The sequence below is a fragment of the Diachasmimorpha longicaudata genome, chromosome 17 (genome assembly GCF_034640455.1).
Source record: "Diachasmimorpha longicaudata isolate KC_UGA_2023 chromosome 17, iyDiaLong2, whole genome shotgun sequence".
NCBI lineage: Eukaryota > Metazoa > Arthropoda > Insecta > Hymenoptera > Braconidae > Diachasmimorpha > Diachasmimorpha longicaudata.
The window spans coordinates 4,465,217-4,480,268 of NC_087241.1; the positions used below are offsets into that span (position 1 = coordinate 4,465,217).

Here is a 15,052-nt window from a genome sequence, read left to right on the forward strand (position 1 = left end):
TTTTACGTAAGGAACGTGCACTCAGAAAGTCACGAAAAATTGAGTAATAGGTTGACTTGAGTTGCGAATGGTGTGAATTTAATTTAAAAACAAATTGTTCATGGAACGAACGTGGGAATAGTCCGTTGGTTGTTGAAAGTTCAGGGGAATTTGATTTTTCAAGTTGAATATTGAATAACATTAATATTTTAATGATATGTGGAATCATTGAGTTCATCGGAGTAATTTGATATGGCTTCGTTTAAAAAATCTAAAATTCGAATATTTATTCATAATCAATTGTACAATATAATTGACACAATCCAGTGACTTGATTATTTTTTTTCAACGTCCACATGTCCATTATCATGTTGATATCCATTATTATGGACACCACCAGTCCCAGTATTGTCTCCACGATCTGTCTTCACCTGATTTCGCCGCTTTCTCCCCAGCAGCATTTTCTCAAGGGCCATGAAAGGCGATTCAAACAGAAGACTCAGGATAAATCCCCCCACAATGCAGAGAACAAAATCACTCAGGAACAAATACAACATTGTTAAATTAGAAAAGTACACTGGAATCCTGACAGCACTGATCCTCATGTACTGAGTGATGAAATGGACCAGATAAATGCAGTAGGATATTCTTCCCAGAGGCATGAAGACAGGGAGAGACAGGAACTTCGCTATGATCCCACCGTATCCCAGTATCGAGGCAAAGATCAGCCAACAGACACCATATGCCCAGATGTGTCTTGCAAAACCAGCGTAGAATATCTCCCAGTAGAGTGTGTACTGATAGCCATCTTCTTGGAAAATTCGATAGCTGAAGAACCCGAATGCGAAGGCACATATTGCCGATATCCAGCCGAGGGTCACGATTTTCTTGTTCAATCGCTGATTTTTCATAACAGCAAGTTTGTAGCCCATCAGGACACCCATCAGCCATGGCCCAGCTCTCGTGTGAGTGGCTACGTAGTAATATCTCATCTGATTGCTCTGATGTGTTTTGCTGAAATGAAATTATCGAATGGGTTGATTTGACTATTCGGTAAAAACAAAGGTCTGAAAATTACAAGAAATTTTCGCCTTAATTTTGTTTAACAAATTGAGAAAAGTTCTGTTGGGTTTAATTTCTTTCCTGACATTCCATTCGATTTTCTGACAATTTGCTACTGAAAATTACTTTGTGCCAAGGAATAGGCCTCCAGAGTATTCTTCCTTGGCTGAAATACTGGCAGGAATAATTATCGAGGCGATAATGAAAGCACTCAGAACTGCAAGTCCCAGTCTAGGCTTTTTCGCAAGAGGATAAATAATCAACGGGGATATCCAGAAGAGTTGCATGTCCACAGCCAAATACCAGGCGTGACCTAAACACAACTGCAATAATTGAGTTAAATTATTTGTTAATAATTTCTCAGCTGAGGATCTTCCCATTTTTTAATATTTCATCCATCATAATCACCAAGTATTGACTGTTGACATAATTCTGAAGATACAGAAGGTTTGCCCACCAGTTTTTAGAGCAAGATTCTGTCTGCAGTGACATGTTGGCTTCCCAGACAGCGCCAGAACCAATTCGTGGGAATATGAAGATCGTCAGGAGAAGAAGAGCGCCATATGCTGGAGTCAATCTGCAAAAATAACTGGACAATAAAGTTAATTGACGAATGAGATTAATTCAGAACTGGGAGATGGAAATTGACCTGAGATATCGGTGAACGTAGTACATAATTGGATTGAACTTTCCACCTTTTGCCATGTGCTTCAAGAACAGATAGGATATTAAAAATCCACTGATCACGAAGAAAGTGTCCACTGTGAACGGTGCTATGATGATGTACAAGGACTCCCAGGACTTCAGCCACTGATAATTCAAGAATTTCAACTATATTTTTGTATCCGAACGAAATAGCTCGATAAAAATTACCCCAAGTTCTATAATTTTCGAGTGGGAATCAAGGTCAAGATCTATTTCTGAAATAAAGTCACTCACCTCGGCGACAGCCAGCTGATTACTGATTACTCCGAATGAATGGATGTAGTAGACGTGTCCCAGGACGACCCAACCCATGCTGAAGAATCGTATTCCTTGAAGAGCTGGTATATTACCGGGAGGTATTCTCGTGCTGAGGATGCGTCTTGCGTTGGAGATCAGCGAGAATTTTGACAGTTTAGCTGTTATACTGCGGGTGACACTGTTGGACGATTTTGTCAGCAGCAAATCGCAAATGGTACAGCAAATCAAGAGAGCGAAGTAGAAGGACAGGACTGACCTGGGAAGAAATATTCAGGATCAATTTCTCTTTCTTCCAGTGAAGTGACCATCGCTCCAGGGTTTTGCTGGAATATTTTCCAATAATATCATCTGGGGAATGACTGGATTTTTCTACTGAATTTTTTTCATCCCCGAGATTTTCTATTCTACCACTCACAGAGCGATAATTCCACCCTTGTCCCAGGGCTCTGCCTCCACCGCAGAGCACGTGACGGAATTGACCTTGAGGTCGATGTCGGGATAGTTTGACGCTAGATCAATACTTTGGTTGATCATTCTAGCTAAATCAGCAGCACCACATCCGTCAGGGATGCAAATGGACGAAGTCAGACTCAATGATATGTTCGTTTTCAACTCGTTCACCGAGAAGGAGTACATGCAGTGTCTCCCTCGAATAGATTCACTCCCTTTCTCTACTTTGGTCGCTATGCACTCGTCGTAAACCCCCAGATCTTTCAGGTTTCCCTCCAATATTCCCGTGGGAATCTTTGACGAAGAATCGATCACTAAAAAATGATATTTTTTGAAATTTTTCAGGGCAACAGCGCAATCAAAACTTTCGAGTCATAAATGTCACTAAATCGCTCCAAATATATTTTACATAAATAATAATCCGTAGATAAACTCAGAGACCATACGTCTTATCGTATATTTCATCAATAAAAAAACATCAGCAGATTTAATGTCTTTGACTGAATGAAAAATGAAGAATACGATTTATAATATTTTTATAATATTTTTGGGGGACGTGAGAGATCCTCCAAAAATCATTAAAAAATGTCAAAAAAATTCTGATTGAATTATGGTCCCGTGGAACCGATTTCCAACCGAATTAAAATTACACCACAAATGAAGAACGAAAAATTGATCAATAAATACTTTTCAATGCCCATAACTCCAGTTTCTGCAGACCCGACCGAAATAAGGAAAATTGTCGATCGCATTTACGATTGCTCGCACTGTCACGATTGACAACACTCTGCCAACTACCCTGCGTTCCTAGTTCGATGATATTGACCGGTTGGAGCTCACTGATCACATCAAAAATACGTGGAGACACACCACTCTGAGAATTAACTTGAAATTGTTCCAATAGTCGCTCAGCAATATTCGCAAAAAAGTCGTTTGGGGGAACTTGACAGTTGATTGAAGCAATAAATATTTGTAAAATAAAAAGAGATACACTAGTGACTGTTATTGAACCCATTTTCTCTCGGAATAGCGTCAATTCACTTCGGAGCGATTGATCATACCTATTTAATATAATCAAATAAGAAAGGCTTGTGATAAGAATAGAGATAGCAATGAGTTGATCATCACGCATTTTCTTGGATATTTCATTCGATAATGTCAAAAGTACGCGATTAAATGATCCATATTGTTATCGGATATTCCGGATAGAATCAGTGATTAGTGGGCTGTAACGTGAATATAGCACAGTACGTATTGATTGCTGTCAGTCAATTTTCATTAGAATTACGATTACACTAGTAATCTAGACCTTCCACCGTTGTCTCTTAAAATAATTTTGCTATCGAATTAATCAGTAAAAGCGACGACATCAGAGGATTTTTCAAATCTACATTTTCTTTATCATTAATGTGGTTTTTCTCCACAAATATATTTGTATTATATTTATATTTAACGTAATTGGGTACCAGATGTAACTGGCCATTGCCCGAAGGCCTCAGCCAACCCAGAAGTATATTTTAAACACAAATCATTGGGTTGAAAAATCAGTGTAATTTTAGAAAAATATAATTAGCATAACTCAAACCTAATGAAGATTGCCTGCTAATGATTCGACGGAAGGGATAAATAAATATAGACGTGCGGATATATTTATTAGAATTAAAAATAATGTATGTCTATGAGACCATTTTGTACACATTTTTTTATTTTTTTACAAAAATATATTCATTTTATAATAACTCCGGTGAAGGGCAATATTGAAAGACAATAAAAATTTCAGTTACGAGCACTGAAATTTTTTTAAATAATTTCTCTCTGGATATCATTTTTCGCAGACACTTCTCGCTCCTCAAATATCTCTTTCGTCTCGTGTCTTTGGTGAATACGTCTGTTACCAAAAAATAATTTCTCGATAACCATAAAAGGGGATTCAAACAAAAGACTAAAAATAAATCCCCCAAAAGTGCATATCACAAAGTCTCCAAAAAATGTATAAATTATCCGGAAGTCACTGAAATACGTGGGGGTTCTTATGGCACCAATTTTCATGATCAATAAGATAAAATGCACTAGATAAATAGAATAAGATATTCTGCCGAAGGGAATGAAGATCGGTAGCGACAGGAATTTACTGAGAACACCACCGTAGCCCAGTGCTGATGCATAAATTATCCAGCAAATGCTGAAGGCCCAGATGTGTCGTCCCAAAGCCGCGTAGAACACCTCCCACGGGGGGTTCCACTCGTACCCAGGGCTTTGAAAAATTCTGTACGTGAAAAATGCGAATGCGAACATCAAAATCGTTAAGATCCAACCGCAGTACATCAATTTTTGGGGGGGTGGAAACTGCCTTTTTGAGAGAACCCAACCGAGGGTGATGCCCAACAGCCATGGGCCAGCTCTTGTGTAACTTGTTACGTAGAAGTGCAGCATTGTGTCTTGTATTTTTGGTAAACTGAAAAAATAAAACAAATATAATTTCTCACCCTTCTGCCCTTCAAAACTGCCGGACGCTTTGGACGATTGTTTAAAGAAAAATTGCAAACGGTTTTAGATTTAATCCGAAATTATTATATATTTATGGTGATTGGTACGTACTTTGAAAGGGTAAATAGACTTCCTGAGAATTGGTTTTCCGCGGCTATAACAGCGGGTGTAATTACCGATGCGATTACAAATGCAAGAAGGATGATGACGCCCAGTTTAGATTTTTTAACCATCGGATACAAAATCAATGGAGATATCCAGAAAAACTGCATATCCACAGCCAGGTACCACGTGTGTCCGAGACACCACTTAAAAAAAAAACTATTTTGTAATGCGACGGAAGATTTTTTGAAATAATCTCAGGAACATTTTCCCGAAGATTTATGAACAATTTTCATTACGATTCTATATTTATTGTGATTTATCGCAGAGATACTTCACAATAAATTTATTTACTTTTGGCTGTTATCTACTATTTATTTCATTTATTTATCTACCCGATTTATCTTTGGAACAAATCTTATTTTTATCTTTGGAATAAATCATAATAAATAACTAAATAACACGCATCAAAATAAGTCACAATTAAGATCAAATTTCCGCATTTTCGTTGGAGTGCGAAATTTTTTTAAAAATCATATGTACCATGTAATCAGTATTGACATAATTATGAACATAAAGCAACATTGGCCACCAATTTTTCGAGCACAAGTGCCTCTGGGTAACGACACTTGTCTCCCACAAAGCACCCGATCCTATTCGTGGAAAAACGTAAATAGTCAACAGCAAAAGTGCGCCTAGAGCTGGAGTGAGTCTGTCAACAAAATATTCAACTTATGAATATAAAAATATTCAAGTCATGTTACTTCTTATCATGACTTTCCGTCTCTCGATGATTTACCGAACGTATCTGTGCACGTAGTACATTATGACGTTAAACTTCCGACCCCCAGAAGTTTCCTTGAGGAAGAGATAAGACGTCAGGAAGCCGCTGAGTACGAAAAAAGTGTCGACGGCAAAAGGCGCGATGAGAATGTACAAAGCTCCCCAGGAAGTAATCCACTAAAAACATTAATAACAAAAATAAAAAATCCCCTAAACGATACGTTGCGTCGACAGAAAAAATCAGTAGAAATTACCCTACCCTTTTGCTGATGATATTGGAGCTTTGGAAGATCAGCGAAAATTACTCCCAAAATTTTTCCAAACGGTACGATAATTTCTACTGATTTTTTTTCTCTCCGGGTGGACAATGAAATTTTACCTCTCCGATATCGACCATATTTGTCACAGCTCCCAAAGGGAGGGTCACATATTCATGACCGATTATTACCCAGCACATGCTAAAAAAACGTATCCCCTGAATCGCTGGAAGTGTCCCCCGTGGAACAGTTGTATCCAGTACACGTTTGCCATTAGTGTACAACGAAAATTTCGATAACTCACTGATAACATTATTCTCGAAGATACGACATTCCTTGACTCGAAGAATATCGCAAATTGTGCAGAAAATTAAAAATCCCACAAAAATTGTTAGTATCGATCTGGAATAAAAATTATCCATTTCATCGATTGAGGCTGAACGAGTCGAATAACGAGGCTGAACACCTGATTTCAATTATCTACGATTCCATGACTAGACCCGATACTTTCCTAGACATTTAGATATTTACATGGCAATAATGTCACCATTTTCCCACGGTGGAGGATCTACAGCAGAGCATGTTGCTGATTTAAGTTCAAGTTCAAAGTCGTGATAACCCGATGTAGCATTCACTGCATTCTGGACCAATTGTCCCACGTGGTCGCTATCACAAGCTGCAGGTAGGCAAATAGACATTGTGGAGCGTAGTGATACGGTTGTGTTTGGAACTCTAATAGATAGTGAGTACATGCAGTGACGTCCCCGGATGACTTCCTGGTTTCTCGTCACCTCGACCGACACACATTCGTCATAGAAACCCAGATCTTTCATATTTCCGATCAAATTTCCTGAGGGAATTTTCGAAGAAGAATCCACCACTGCGTACAGTGATTGTCATTAATAATTATCAAATATTTATCATACAAATGCAAATGAAATTCTAATTCTTTATAAAAAAAATACGTTTGGTAATTACTCGATGCAGATATTTTTTTTTCTTCTTATTACGAAAATTACATTAATTATAATTAAATAATAATAGTAAATCGAATGATAGAATAACTCATACTTTTTAGGGCCCACAGTTCAGAAGTCATAACTCCATTAACGAATATTGAAAATTGTGTGTCACATTTTGTGTCATTTACGATCCATTCTTGAACTGTGCGATTTAAATTTCCTATTGCATTAGCTTTAATTACGTTCTCCGGTCGAACTTCGCGAATCACATTAACCACATCCACTGGAATATTATTAGTCAAATTATTCGATTGAAGTCGTTCAACCACTTCGGCAGATATTTTATTAACGTCATAATTTCCTCGAAATTGACATTGAATCGATGAAATAATCACTATTTCAATCAACAGAATAAAACCCGGTCGATGCATAACCGTCTGCGAGAAGAACTTTATCACGAATGCTTCTGTGAACTCGACACAGTGATTAGTTCGATATTCAGTTTGCAGATAGAAAAATTATAGATAACAATACGAGAGTTTATTCAAGAATCAGATGAGTAATGATTGCATTCTAGGAACAACAATCAATTGACTATAATCGATTATCTACTTCGATTTCTCTCGCGGAATCTACTGCACCCAGTTCATTAAATCTAGTATATTATGAATATCAAATTATCTATCATGTTATTGTAGCACCTGCCATGATTGTTTTATCATATCAGCGCCTTTCTCCGCGATCATGTAAATTGTTGCTGCCAAATGACCGACCGGTATGTCCGGCATAACCGATGCATCGATAACCCTCAGTCCCTTAACTCCATAGACCCTCAACTCAGGATCAACCACGGCGTCGGGGTCCGTGCTTGGTCCCATTCTAGCAGTGCCCATCTCATGACTGAAGGATATCGCCAGATGTCGAATTGCACATCGCCAATAATCATCTGATCCAAACGTCAGTTCCTCACATCCAGGAATCCTCATACCATACAACTGACCCCCATATCGTTGCAAAGCTTTTGTCTTGGATACCTCTATCGCAAGTTTGATACCTTCAACGAGAACATCCACATCGTGATTGTCATCCAAAATATTAGGATCGATTATGGGCTGATCTTCAAAATTTATTGACCTCAGTTTCAATCGTCCTTTACTGCGAGTGATTTGGACCGCTGGAATTATGGAGTAGGCATCTCTGTTCATGACAGGATCTGCTGAAGCTGCACGAAAAAGTAATTCAAGATCTGGTCGATCATCAGTTGCGTATTTGGTGCGAGTAAATGCAAGTGCTTCGCTGGCAGAGCTTATCGAATAAGGCCCAGTTCCATCGAGGGCATATTGAAGTACAAATTTTGGTTTTCGTATGTTCCTTGGAATTAAACTGACACTCTGGTTCACCAGGAACGTCAGGCTGACGAAACCAACATGATCCTGAAGATTGTATCCAACTTTAGCATTCTTTATCACTTCAATCCCCAATCCCTGAAGATGTTCTTTGGGTCCTACTCCGGACAGCATCAAGAGCTTCGGTGTTTCTATCGCACCAGCTGACAAAATGACTTCTTTACTGATGTTTATCCTGTAGGATTTATTATTCTTCACGAACTCCACCCCGTAGACGCGATTATCACTGTCTATCAGAATCCGTGAAGCCCTGGCTTCGGTTACAATATCTAAGTTATCACGTTTAACTCGTAGATATGCTGTTGAGGCACTGCATCGCGTGCCATTCAGCATCGTAAAGTGGTGGTAGGAGAACCCAATCTGGTGCTGGCCATTGAGGTCAGTGACGTCGTATCCTATTTCCTTTCCAGCTTCCAGAAAAGCTCCAGCAAGAGGGCTGTGATTGGGAGCATTTTGCACGTGTAAATATCCACTTTGGCCGTGATAATCTTCATCGACAGGTTCTACGAGACAGAACAACAATTACCCATAAGTGATAATTAAATTAAATTCATTGACCTGGTTTTTTAACTCTCTCGATAGCCTTTAATTTTTGGGAGCATTGAAAGCATCGAAGTGCTTTCATTCGGAAGCAGGAATTTTTTACATACCTCGTAGTTGTGCTTTCTCACTCTTCTTGAAGTATGGAAGAACTTGTTCATATGACCAACCGTAGTTTCCCTGCTGAGCCCATCGGTCGAAGTCTAACGCATTTCCTCTGGAATAACCCAATCCGTTTATGGAGCTGGACCCACCTAATGATTTACCTTTTGGATAGGGAGTTCTTCGGTCTAATCTCCCTAAGTTGGCGTTCTTCTGGGGTTCTATTCTGTATTGCCAGTCATATTCAGATGAGTTGACGTAGTAACTTGACAGCATTGGTATCTGATGTAAGATTCCCTCCGGTTTGCCCGCCTCCAGCAGCAAGACCTTCCAGTCTTTTCGTTCTGATAGACGATTCGCCACTGGAGAACCACCAGGCCCAGAGCCCACGATAATAAAATCATATTCGGTGGATCTTGGTAATGATCTGGTGTGAATTCCATAAGTATTTGTGAGCCCATAATCAGCGAGAAGTTCCAAGATATGAATTCCTGATGATTGATGTATGATCTGGACGAATGCGAATAATATCGCGATGAACACATCCATCGCGGAGACAAAAATGTAGTTCAGGTAGGAATGAACTGCTGGTGTCCCTCACTGACTTTCGGAAACGTGTGAGACCGTCAGTGTCAACTGAACTTGTTATACAGCTGGGGTTTGAATAAATCAGTGCAGTGATGGACAATTGAGTTGGCATGTTTTCCTTATTACACATTTTACATGCTATTCTTTATTTTAGCGCTTGTTAACGACTCGTTGAAAGTAAATAAATCGCAGCAATAAAAGCACAGAAAACAATTCTCGCTTTTTTGCGGGAGTATTTTTTTCCGAAATCTAAAAATAATCGAAGCGGATGTTTATTGATTTTTCCAGAATAAATGAGTACATAATGAGAAACAATAATGCCCATAAATCACTGGCTAATTAGAAAAGCACGAAGCCCACTTTCAGTCCTAGTTGTCTAGGAAACTCGACGTGTTCTACTTTTTCAGTCCCACTGCTAACTCTGCCATGATTTTTTTATCATGTCAGCACCTTTCTCAGCGATCATATAGACAGTTGCTGTCAAATGACCCACTGGCATCACAGGAATAACAGAAGCATCGACGACTCTCAACCCTTTGACTCCATGAACTCTCAATTCAGGATCAACCACAGCAGCAGGATCAGAGGAGGGACCCATTTTGGCAGTACCCATGTCATGATTAAGAGCGAGCGTTAGATGTCGAATAGCACAACGCCAGTAGTCATCCGAAGCGAATTCTAATACCTCACATCCTGGAATCTTGACATCATGGAGTTTCGTACCAAACGGACTGAAGGCCTTCGATTTCGATATCTCAATCGCCAATTTAATACCTTCAACGAGAGTCTCCACATCCCTGTCATCATCCAGAAGATTGGGATCGATGATTGGATCGTCGTCAACACTAGCTGACTTCAATTTGATCCGTCCGTTACTTCGTGGAAACTGTGCGACTGGCCAAATAGTGAAAGCATCTTGACCCACAATCGGTCTCCAAACGGTATCAAAGATGTTCTGAATGACACGACGTGCTCGTGCCGAACTTCCAGCGGAATCTGCGTTAAAAGTCGCTGCTCGAAACATCAATTCAACATCCGGTCGAGCATCGGTTGCATATTTTGTGCGAATCAATGCCACTGCTTCGTTCAGAGAAGCCACCGAATATGGTCCACTTCCGTGAATGGCGTACTGAAGTACAGACTTTGGTGTTTGCATTTTTTTGGAAATTAAGGTAACACTTTGATTCACCAAAAATGTAAGCCCAGCAAAGCCCACATGATCGTGGAGATTGTATCCGACTCTGGTGTTCTTGACAACTTTTATTCCCAATTCGTGGAGATGTTCTTCAGGTCCGATTCCAGATAGCACCAGGAGTTTTGGTGTCTCGATGGCCCCAGCTGATAGAATGACCTCTTTACGAGCGCTGATCCGATAAGATTTTCTGTTTTTTACGAATTCCACACCATAAGCCTCATTATTATCATCAATTAGTACCCTTGATACTCTTGCTTCGGGTACAATATCTAAGTTAGATCGTTTGATCTCCAGATATGCCTTGGAGGCACTGCATCGTGCACCATTCAGCATTGTCAGCTGGCTGTACGAAAAACCAACCTGCTCTCGTCCATTGAAGTCGATGACATCATATCCCAGTTGTTTTCCTGATTGTAAAAAAGCCTGGGCCAGACGGGTGCGCCAGGGAGCATTCTGCACGTGGACATTCCCATTTTTTCCATGATACGACTCATCAACTAATTCTACAACACCAAAAATCGATGTTATGTGCCTGAATGATGATGTTGGAAATTGGTTTGACGTTCTGATGTATATTATTCGACTCACCTCGGAGGCTGGCCTTCTCACTTTTCTTGAAATATGGTAGGACATCATCATAGGACCAACCATAGTTTCCTTGCTCCGCCCAATGATCGTAATCGAGTCTGTGTCCTCTAGAGTAGCCCATACTATTTATGGAGCTCGTTCCACCCAATGATTTACCTTTTGGATAGGTGCATCGTCGATCTGTTATCCCCAAGCAGGCCTTCTTCTGAGGCACGACCCTGTATTGCCAATCGTATTCAGAGTTTATGAAAGAACCCGCCAGCATCGGTATCTGGTGTAGAAGCCCCTCCGGTCTACCCGCCTCCAGAAGTAGGATCCTCCAGTCGTTGTTCTCTGACAAACGACTGGCCACTGGAGACCCACCAGGTCCAGAACCAACGACGATGAAGTCGTACTCCGAAAATCTTGGTAACGATTCGGTTTTGATGTCATAAGTAGTTCTGAGTCCGTAGTCAGCGAGAAGATCCAGAATTTTAATTCCTCCTGATAAGTTTATCATCAGCAGTAATGTGATGACTGTCTGAGCTTGCACACCCATTCTTCTGGAAATGAATTCCTCGAGAGTAGGAGAAGATGATCTGTGGGTACGACACCCTCGGATACGATCGACGACAGGATTTTACATCAACATGTGGCCGATGCAGGTGGTGTAAAGATTAGTTAGTGGATTAATGGACTGGTAAACAAACACAGATGAGCGAATGCTTTTTTAATACTGTTCTTTATTTATGAAATGTCTGCGATACGCTGAACATAAACAGATTCCACCTGCGAAATTGATTCGCTCATTCGATTCACTACAGTCCTAACGAATCGACAACGAATCTGACTCCTGTCCAAGGAACAATCAAGGATAATAATTGCTATTGTCTTCGTTTTCAATTATTGTCACACCAATTTCCACAAAGTACATCAATAGCAGACATATACGTAGCTGCATGACCTCATAATTGGATGTTCACACATTTTGGATCATCTTTCATACGTTCACCTTCGGGAGGACATCCTCAGCCCCTCCAGGAGCGCCTAATCATGTCAGCCCCCTTCTCCGCGATCATGTAAACAGTTGCTGCCAAATGCCCTATCGGTATCTCTGGAATTATGGAAGCATCAATGACTCTCAGACCACTGACTCCATAGACTCGCAATTCAGGATCGACAACAGCATCAGAATCTCCAGCTGATCCCATTTTAGCAGTTCCAATCTCATGATTGAAGGTAACTGTCAAATGTCGGATGCCACATCTCCAGTAATCGTCTGAGGCGAATGTGAATGACTCACATCCTGGTATTTTTTCCTCATGTAGCTGGCTGTGGTATCGTTGGAAGGCTTTGGATTTAGAAATCTCTATTGAGAGCTTGATGCCTTCGAGTAAAATTTCCACATCACTTGGATCATCCAACAGGTTGGCATCAATTATAGGATCGTCTTCAATGTTCGTTGAGTTCAATTTAACTCGTCCTTTACTGCGAGGCAGTTGAACAGCTGGCCAGATCGCCCAGACATCTTGATTCTCCAGGGGCTTCCAGATGGCATCATACATTCTTTGACTCACACGACGTGACCTCCGGAAGGTTCCATCATCCATATTGAATGCACCAGCACCAAAAGCCAGTTCAAGATCTGGTCGGGCGTCAGTTGCATATTTTGTACGAATAAATGCAAGAGCCTCTATACCAGCAGCTGTCGAATATGGCCCACTACCTTTGATGGCATATTGGAGGACAGCTCGTGGTGTCTGTATATTTTTTGCAATCAAACTCACACTTTGATTAACTGAGAACGTCAATCCGGCGAAAGCTGCATGATCCTGGAGATTGTACCCAACTTTAGCGTCCTTGACTACTTTGATTCCCAAACTCTGGAGATGATCCTTGGGCCCGATGCCAGACAGCATCAGAAGTTTGGCTGTATCGATGGATCCAGCTGACAGAATCACCTCTTTGGAAGCTCGAACCCGGTAGGACTTATTATTCCTGATGAACTCCACACCATAGACTCGATTAGTGTCGTCAATCAACACCTTTGATACTCTCGCCTCCGATACAATATCCAAGTTCGATCGATTGACCTGGAGATACGCCTGGGAAGCGCTGCATCTCGCACCGTCTGACATCGTCGCTTGAGTATAGGAGAATCCAACCCTTTGTCGTCCATTGTAGTCAATGATATTGTATCCCAGTTGCTTTCCGGATTTTAGAAAAGCTGTTGTCAGAGGCGTGTGCCAGGGTACATTTTGTACCCGCAAGTATCCAGTCCTACCGCGGTGGAGGGCATCCGCTGGCTCTGATGGAGGAGGAAACATCGACAATCAGACACTGATAAATACTAAATAATTATTAAATATTATTTTTTATCATGAATTAATTAAAAAACTGTCAGCTGTCGCTCGTATGGATGATAGACTTCTCTGTCAATCGTAAAATCCAGATTTATTTTTATTGAATTCTCATTCTCAAAATTTTAATTATCCGGTAAAAAAATTGTTACGTACGTCGAAGAGTCGCCCGTTCACTTTTCCTGAAATACGGAAGAACTTCCTGAAATGACCATCCGTAATTTCCCCGTTTGGCCCACGAGTCGTAATCTAGTTGATGTCCTCTAGCGTAAATCATGCTGTTGATGGAGCTCGAGCCACCCAATGCCTTTCCTTTGGTAAAAGGACACTTCTGGTCGATGATACCTAGACATGCGTTCTTCTGCGGTTGACCTCTGTACTGCCAATCATATTCCGTATTGACAAAGGAAACTGACAGCAAGGGTACTTGATGGAAGAGTCCTTCAGGTTTACCAGCTTCCAGAAGTAGGACCTTCCAGGTTTTATTTTCTGACAGGCGATTTGCCACTGGAGCACCACCGGGACCCGAACCCACGACGATGAAGTCGTATTCATCGAGTTGCGGTAGTGGAACGGTTTTGATTCTGTAGGAAGTTCCTAGTCCATAATCCCTGAGAAGATCCAGGATACGTATCCTTGCGGATGATGTCACTATCAGCAGGGAAGTCAGCAAGACGTGAATTGACACTTTCATTGCTCTGAGGACGTTAGGATGGAGAAGGACTTCACTGTCCGAGTGTCTGCATCCTCAGTAGAGTGAGAAGAGGAACCGGTGATTGAGATCGATAATGAATTATCGATTGCTGGGCTGTGGCGGCATTATTGAGTAAGTAGGCGCGTAATTAGTTACACAGGTGATGCGATTCATTTTTTATCGGTCTTTATTGACAGGGAATATAAACAAATTGCAGTTGTGCATATGATTTCATTGTTTTTCCTTATTCAGACAGGTCTCCAGTGTCATGTGACCGGAGAAATGTGATTCACACTTCGTCGCGACACTTATCTATCAGCGAAACACTCGAGAAAAAATTCTGTGACGCGATTCTCACACGTGTGACTTTATCTGAAACAAATCTCCTTAGTCACTGTTTTTTCTTGTCCGGTTGATATGCGCTATTTTTGTATTTTTTAGGCGATAGCCATTCAAAACCGTGAACTCATTCGATTTTTTGATTCTCAAGGTCTTAAAATTTTCCAACAATATGAGGGTTTTCCCCCAAATATTTATCGATATTTTCCAATAAAA

General features: G+C 40.6%; 6 protein-coding genes across 6 annotated transcripts in view; 1 reads left to right on the top strand and 5 right to left on the bottom strand.

Annotated features, from left to right (window-relative positions):
- LOC135170465 (protein bric-a-brac 1-like) overlaps positions 1 to 15,052 on the top strand; it is a 41,067-nt gene that overhangs the window by 18,999 nt on the left and 7,016 nt on the right. The gene's annotated exons all lie outside the window — the stretch shown is intronic.
- Positions 241 to 3,601, bottom strand: LOC135170424 (nose resistant to fluoxetine protein 6-like). Its single transcript, XM_064136227.1, has 7 exons — positions 3,142 to 3,601; positions 2,420 to 2,768; positions 1,981 to 2,260; positions 1,691 to 1,851; positions 1,450 to 1,618; positions 1,168 to 1,364; positions 241 to 993 (listed from the first exon to the last, which is right to left on the bottom strand). The coding sequence occupies exons 1-7, from the start codon at positions 3,584 to 3,586 to the stop codon at positions 315 to 317; spliced, it is 2,280 nt and encodes a 759-aa protein (XP_063992297.1). The 5' UTR covers positions 3,587 to 3,601; the 3' UTR covers positions 241 to 314.
- On the bottom strand, positions 4,140 to 7,638 carry LOC135170430 (nose resistant to fluoxetine protein 6-like). Its single transcript, XM_064136234.1, has 7 exons — positions 7,155 to 7,638; positions 6,615 to 6,963; positions 6,206 to 6,485; positions 5,843 to 6,003; positions 5,587 to 5,755; positions 5,053 to 5,249; positions 4,140 to 4,909 (listed from the first exon to the last, which is right to left on the bottom strand). The coding sequence occupies exons 1-7, from the start codon at positions 7,474 to 7,476 to the stop codon at positions 4,255 to 4,257; spliced, it is 2,133 nt and encodes a 710-aa protein (XP_063992304.1). The 5' UTR covers positions 7,477 to 7,638; the 3' UTR covers positions 4,140 to 4,254.
- On the bottom strand, positions 7,734 to 9,809 carry LOC135170442 (glucose dehydrogenase [FAD, quinone]-like). Its single transcript, XM_064136254.1, has 2 exons — positions 9,102 to 9,809; positions 7,734 to 8,954 (listed from the first exon to the last, which is right to left on the bottom strand). Exons 1-2 carry the CDS (start codon positions 9,640 to 9,642, stop codon positions 7,735 to 7,737), a joined length of 1,761 nt encoding a protein of 586 aa, XP_063992324.1. The 5' UTR covers positions 9,643 to 9,809; the 3' UTR covers position 7,734.
- Positions 9,938 to 12,024, bottom strand: LOC135170439 (glucose dehydrogenase [FAD, quinone]-like). The gene is made up of 2 exons (XM_064136252.1): positions 11,465 to 12,024; positions 9,938 to 11,379 (listed from the first exon to the last, which is right to left on the bottom strand). The coding sequence occupies exons 1-2, from the start codon at positions 12,000 to 12,002 to the stop codon at positions 10,097 to 10,099; spliced, it is 1,821 nt and encodes a 606-aa protein (XP_063992322.1). The 5' UTR covers positions 12,003 to 12,024; the 3' UTR covers positions 9,938 to 10,096.
- LOC135170441 (glucose dehydrogenase [FAD, quinone]-like) lies at positions 12,167 to 14,613 on the bottom strand. Its single transcript, XM_064136253.1, has 2 exons — positions 13,960 to 14,613; positions 12,167 to 13,751 (listed from the first exon to the last, which is right to left on the bottom strand). Exons 1-2 carry the CDS (start codon positions 14,495 to 14,497, stop codon positions 12,472 to 12,474), a joined length of 1,818 nt encoding a protein of 605 aa, XP_063992323.1. The 5' UTR covers positions 14,498 to 14,613; the 3' UTR covers positions 12,167 to 12,471.

Excerpts from the sequence above, each read along its gene's own strand:
- LOC135170424 (XM_064136227.1), bottom strand. The coding sequence starts at position 3,586 with ATGCGTGATGATCAACTCATTGCTATCTCTATTCTTATCACAAGCCTT. Across the intron at positions 2,261-2,419 it reads AAGGGTGGAATTATCGCTCT|GTCAGTCCTGTCCTTCTACT; the intron begins GTGAGTGGTAGA and ends ATTTCTTCCCAG. Across the intron at positions 1,852-1,980 it reads ATCAGCTGGCTGTCGCCGAG|TGGCTGAAGTCCTGGGAGTC; the intron begins GTGAGTGACTTT and ends TTGAATTATCAG.
- LOC135170441 (XM_064136253.1), bottom strand. The coding sequence starts at position 14,497 with ATGAAAGTGTCAATTCACGTCTTGCTGACTTCCCTGCTGATAGTGACA. Across the intron at positions 13,752-13,959 it reads TGAACGGGCGACTCTTCGAC|AGCCAGCGGATGCCCTCCAC; the intron begins GTACGTAACAAT and ends CTCCTCCATCAG.
- LOC135170442 (XM_064136254.1), bottom strand. The coding sequence starts at position 9,642 with ATGGATGTGTTCATCGCGATATTATTCGCATTCGTCCAGATCATACAT. Across the intron at positions 8,955-9,101 it reads TGAGAAAGCACAACTACGAG|AACCTGTCGATGAAGATTAT; the intron begins GTATGTAAAAAA and ends TCTGTCTCGTAG.
- LOC135170430 (XM_064136234.1), bottom strand. The coding sequence starts at position 7,476 with ATGCATCGACCGGGTTTTATTCTGTTGATTGAAATAGTGATTATTTCA. Across the intron at positions 6,964-7,154 it reads TGAACTGTGGGCCCTAAAAA|TGGTGGATTCTTCTTCGAAA; the intron begins GTATGAGTTATT and ends CACTGTACGCAG. Across the intron at positions 6,004-6,205 it reads ATATGGTCGATATCGGAGAG|TGGATTACTTCCTGGGGAGC; the intron begins GTAAAATTTCAT and ends TAATGTTTTTAG.
- LOC135170439 (XM_064136252.1), bottom strand. The coding sequence starts at position 12,002 with ATGGGTGTGCAAGCTCAGACAGTCATCACATTACTGCTGATGATAAAC. Across the intron at positions 11,380-11,464 it reads TGAGAAGGCCAGCCTCCGAG|AATTAGTTGATGAGTCGTAT; the intron begins GTGAGTCGAATA and ends TTGGTGTTGTAG.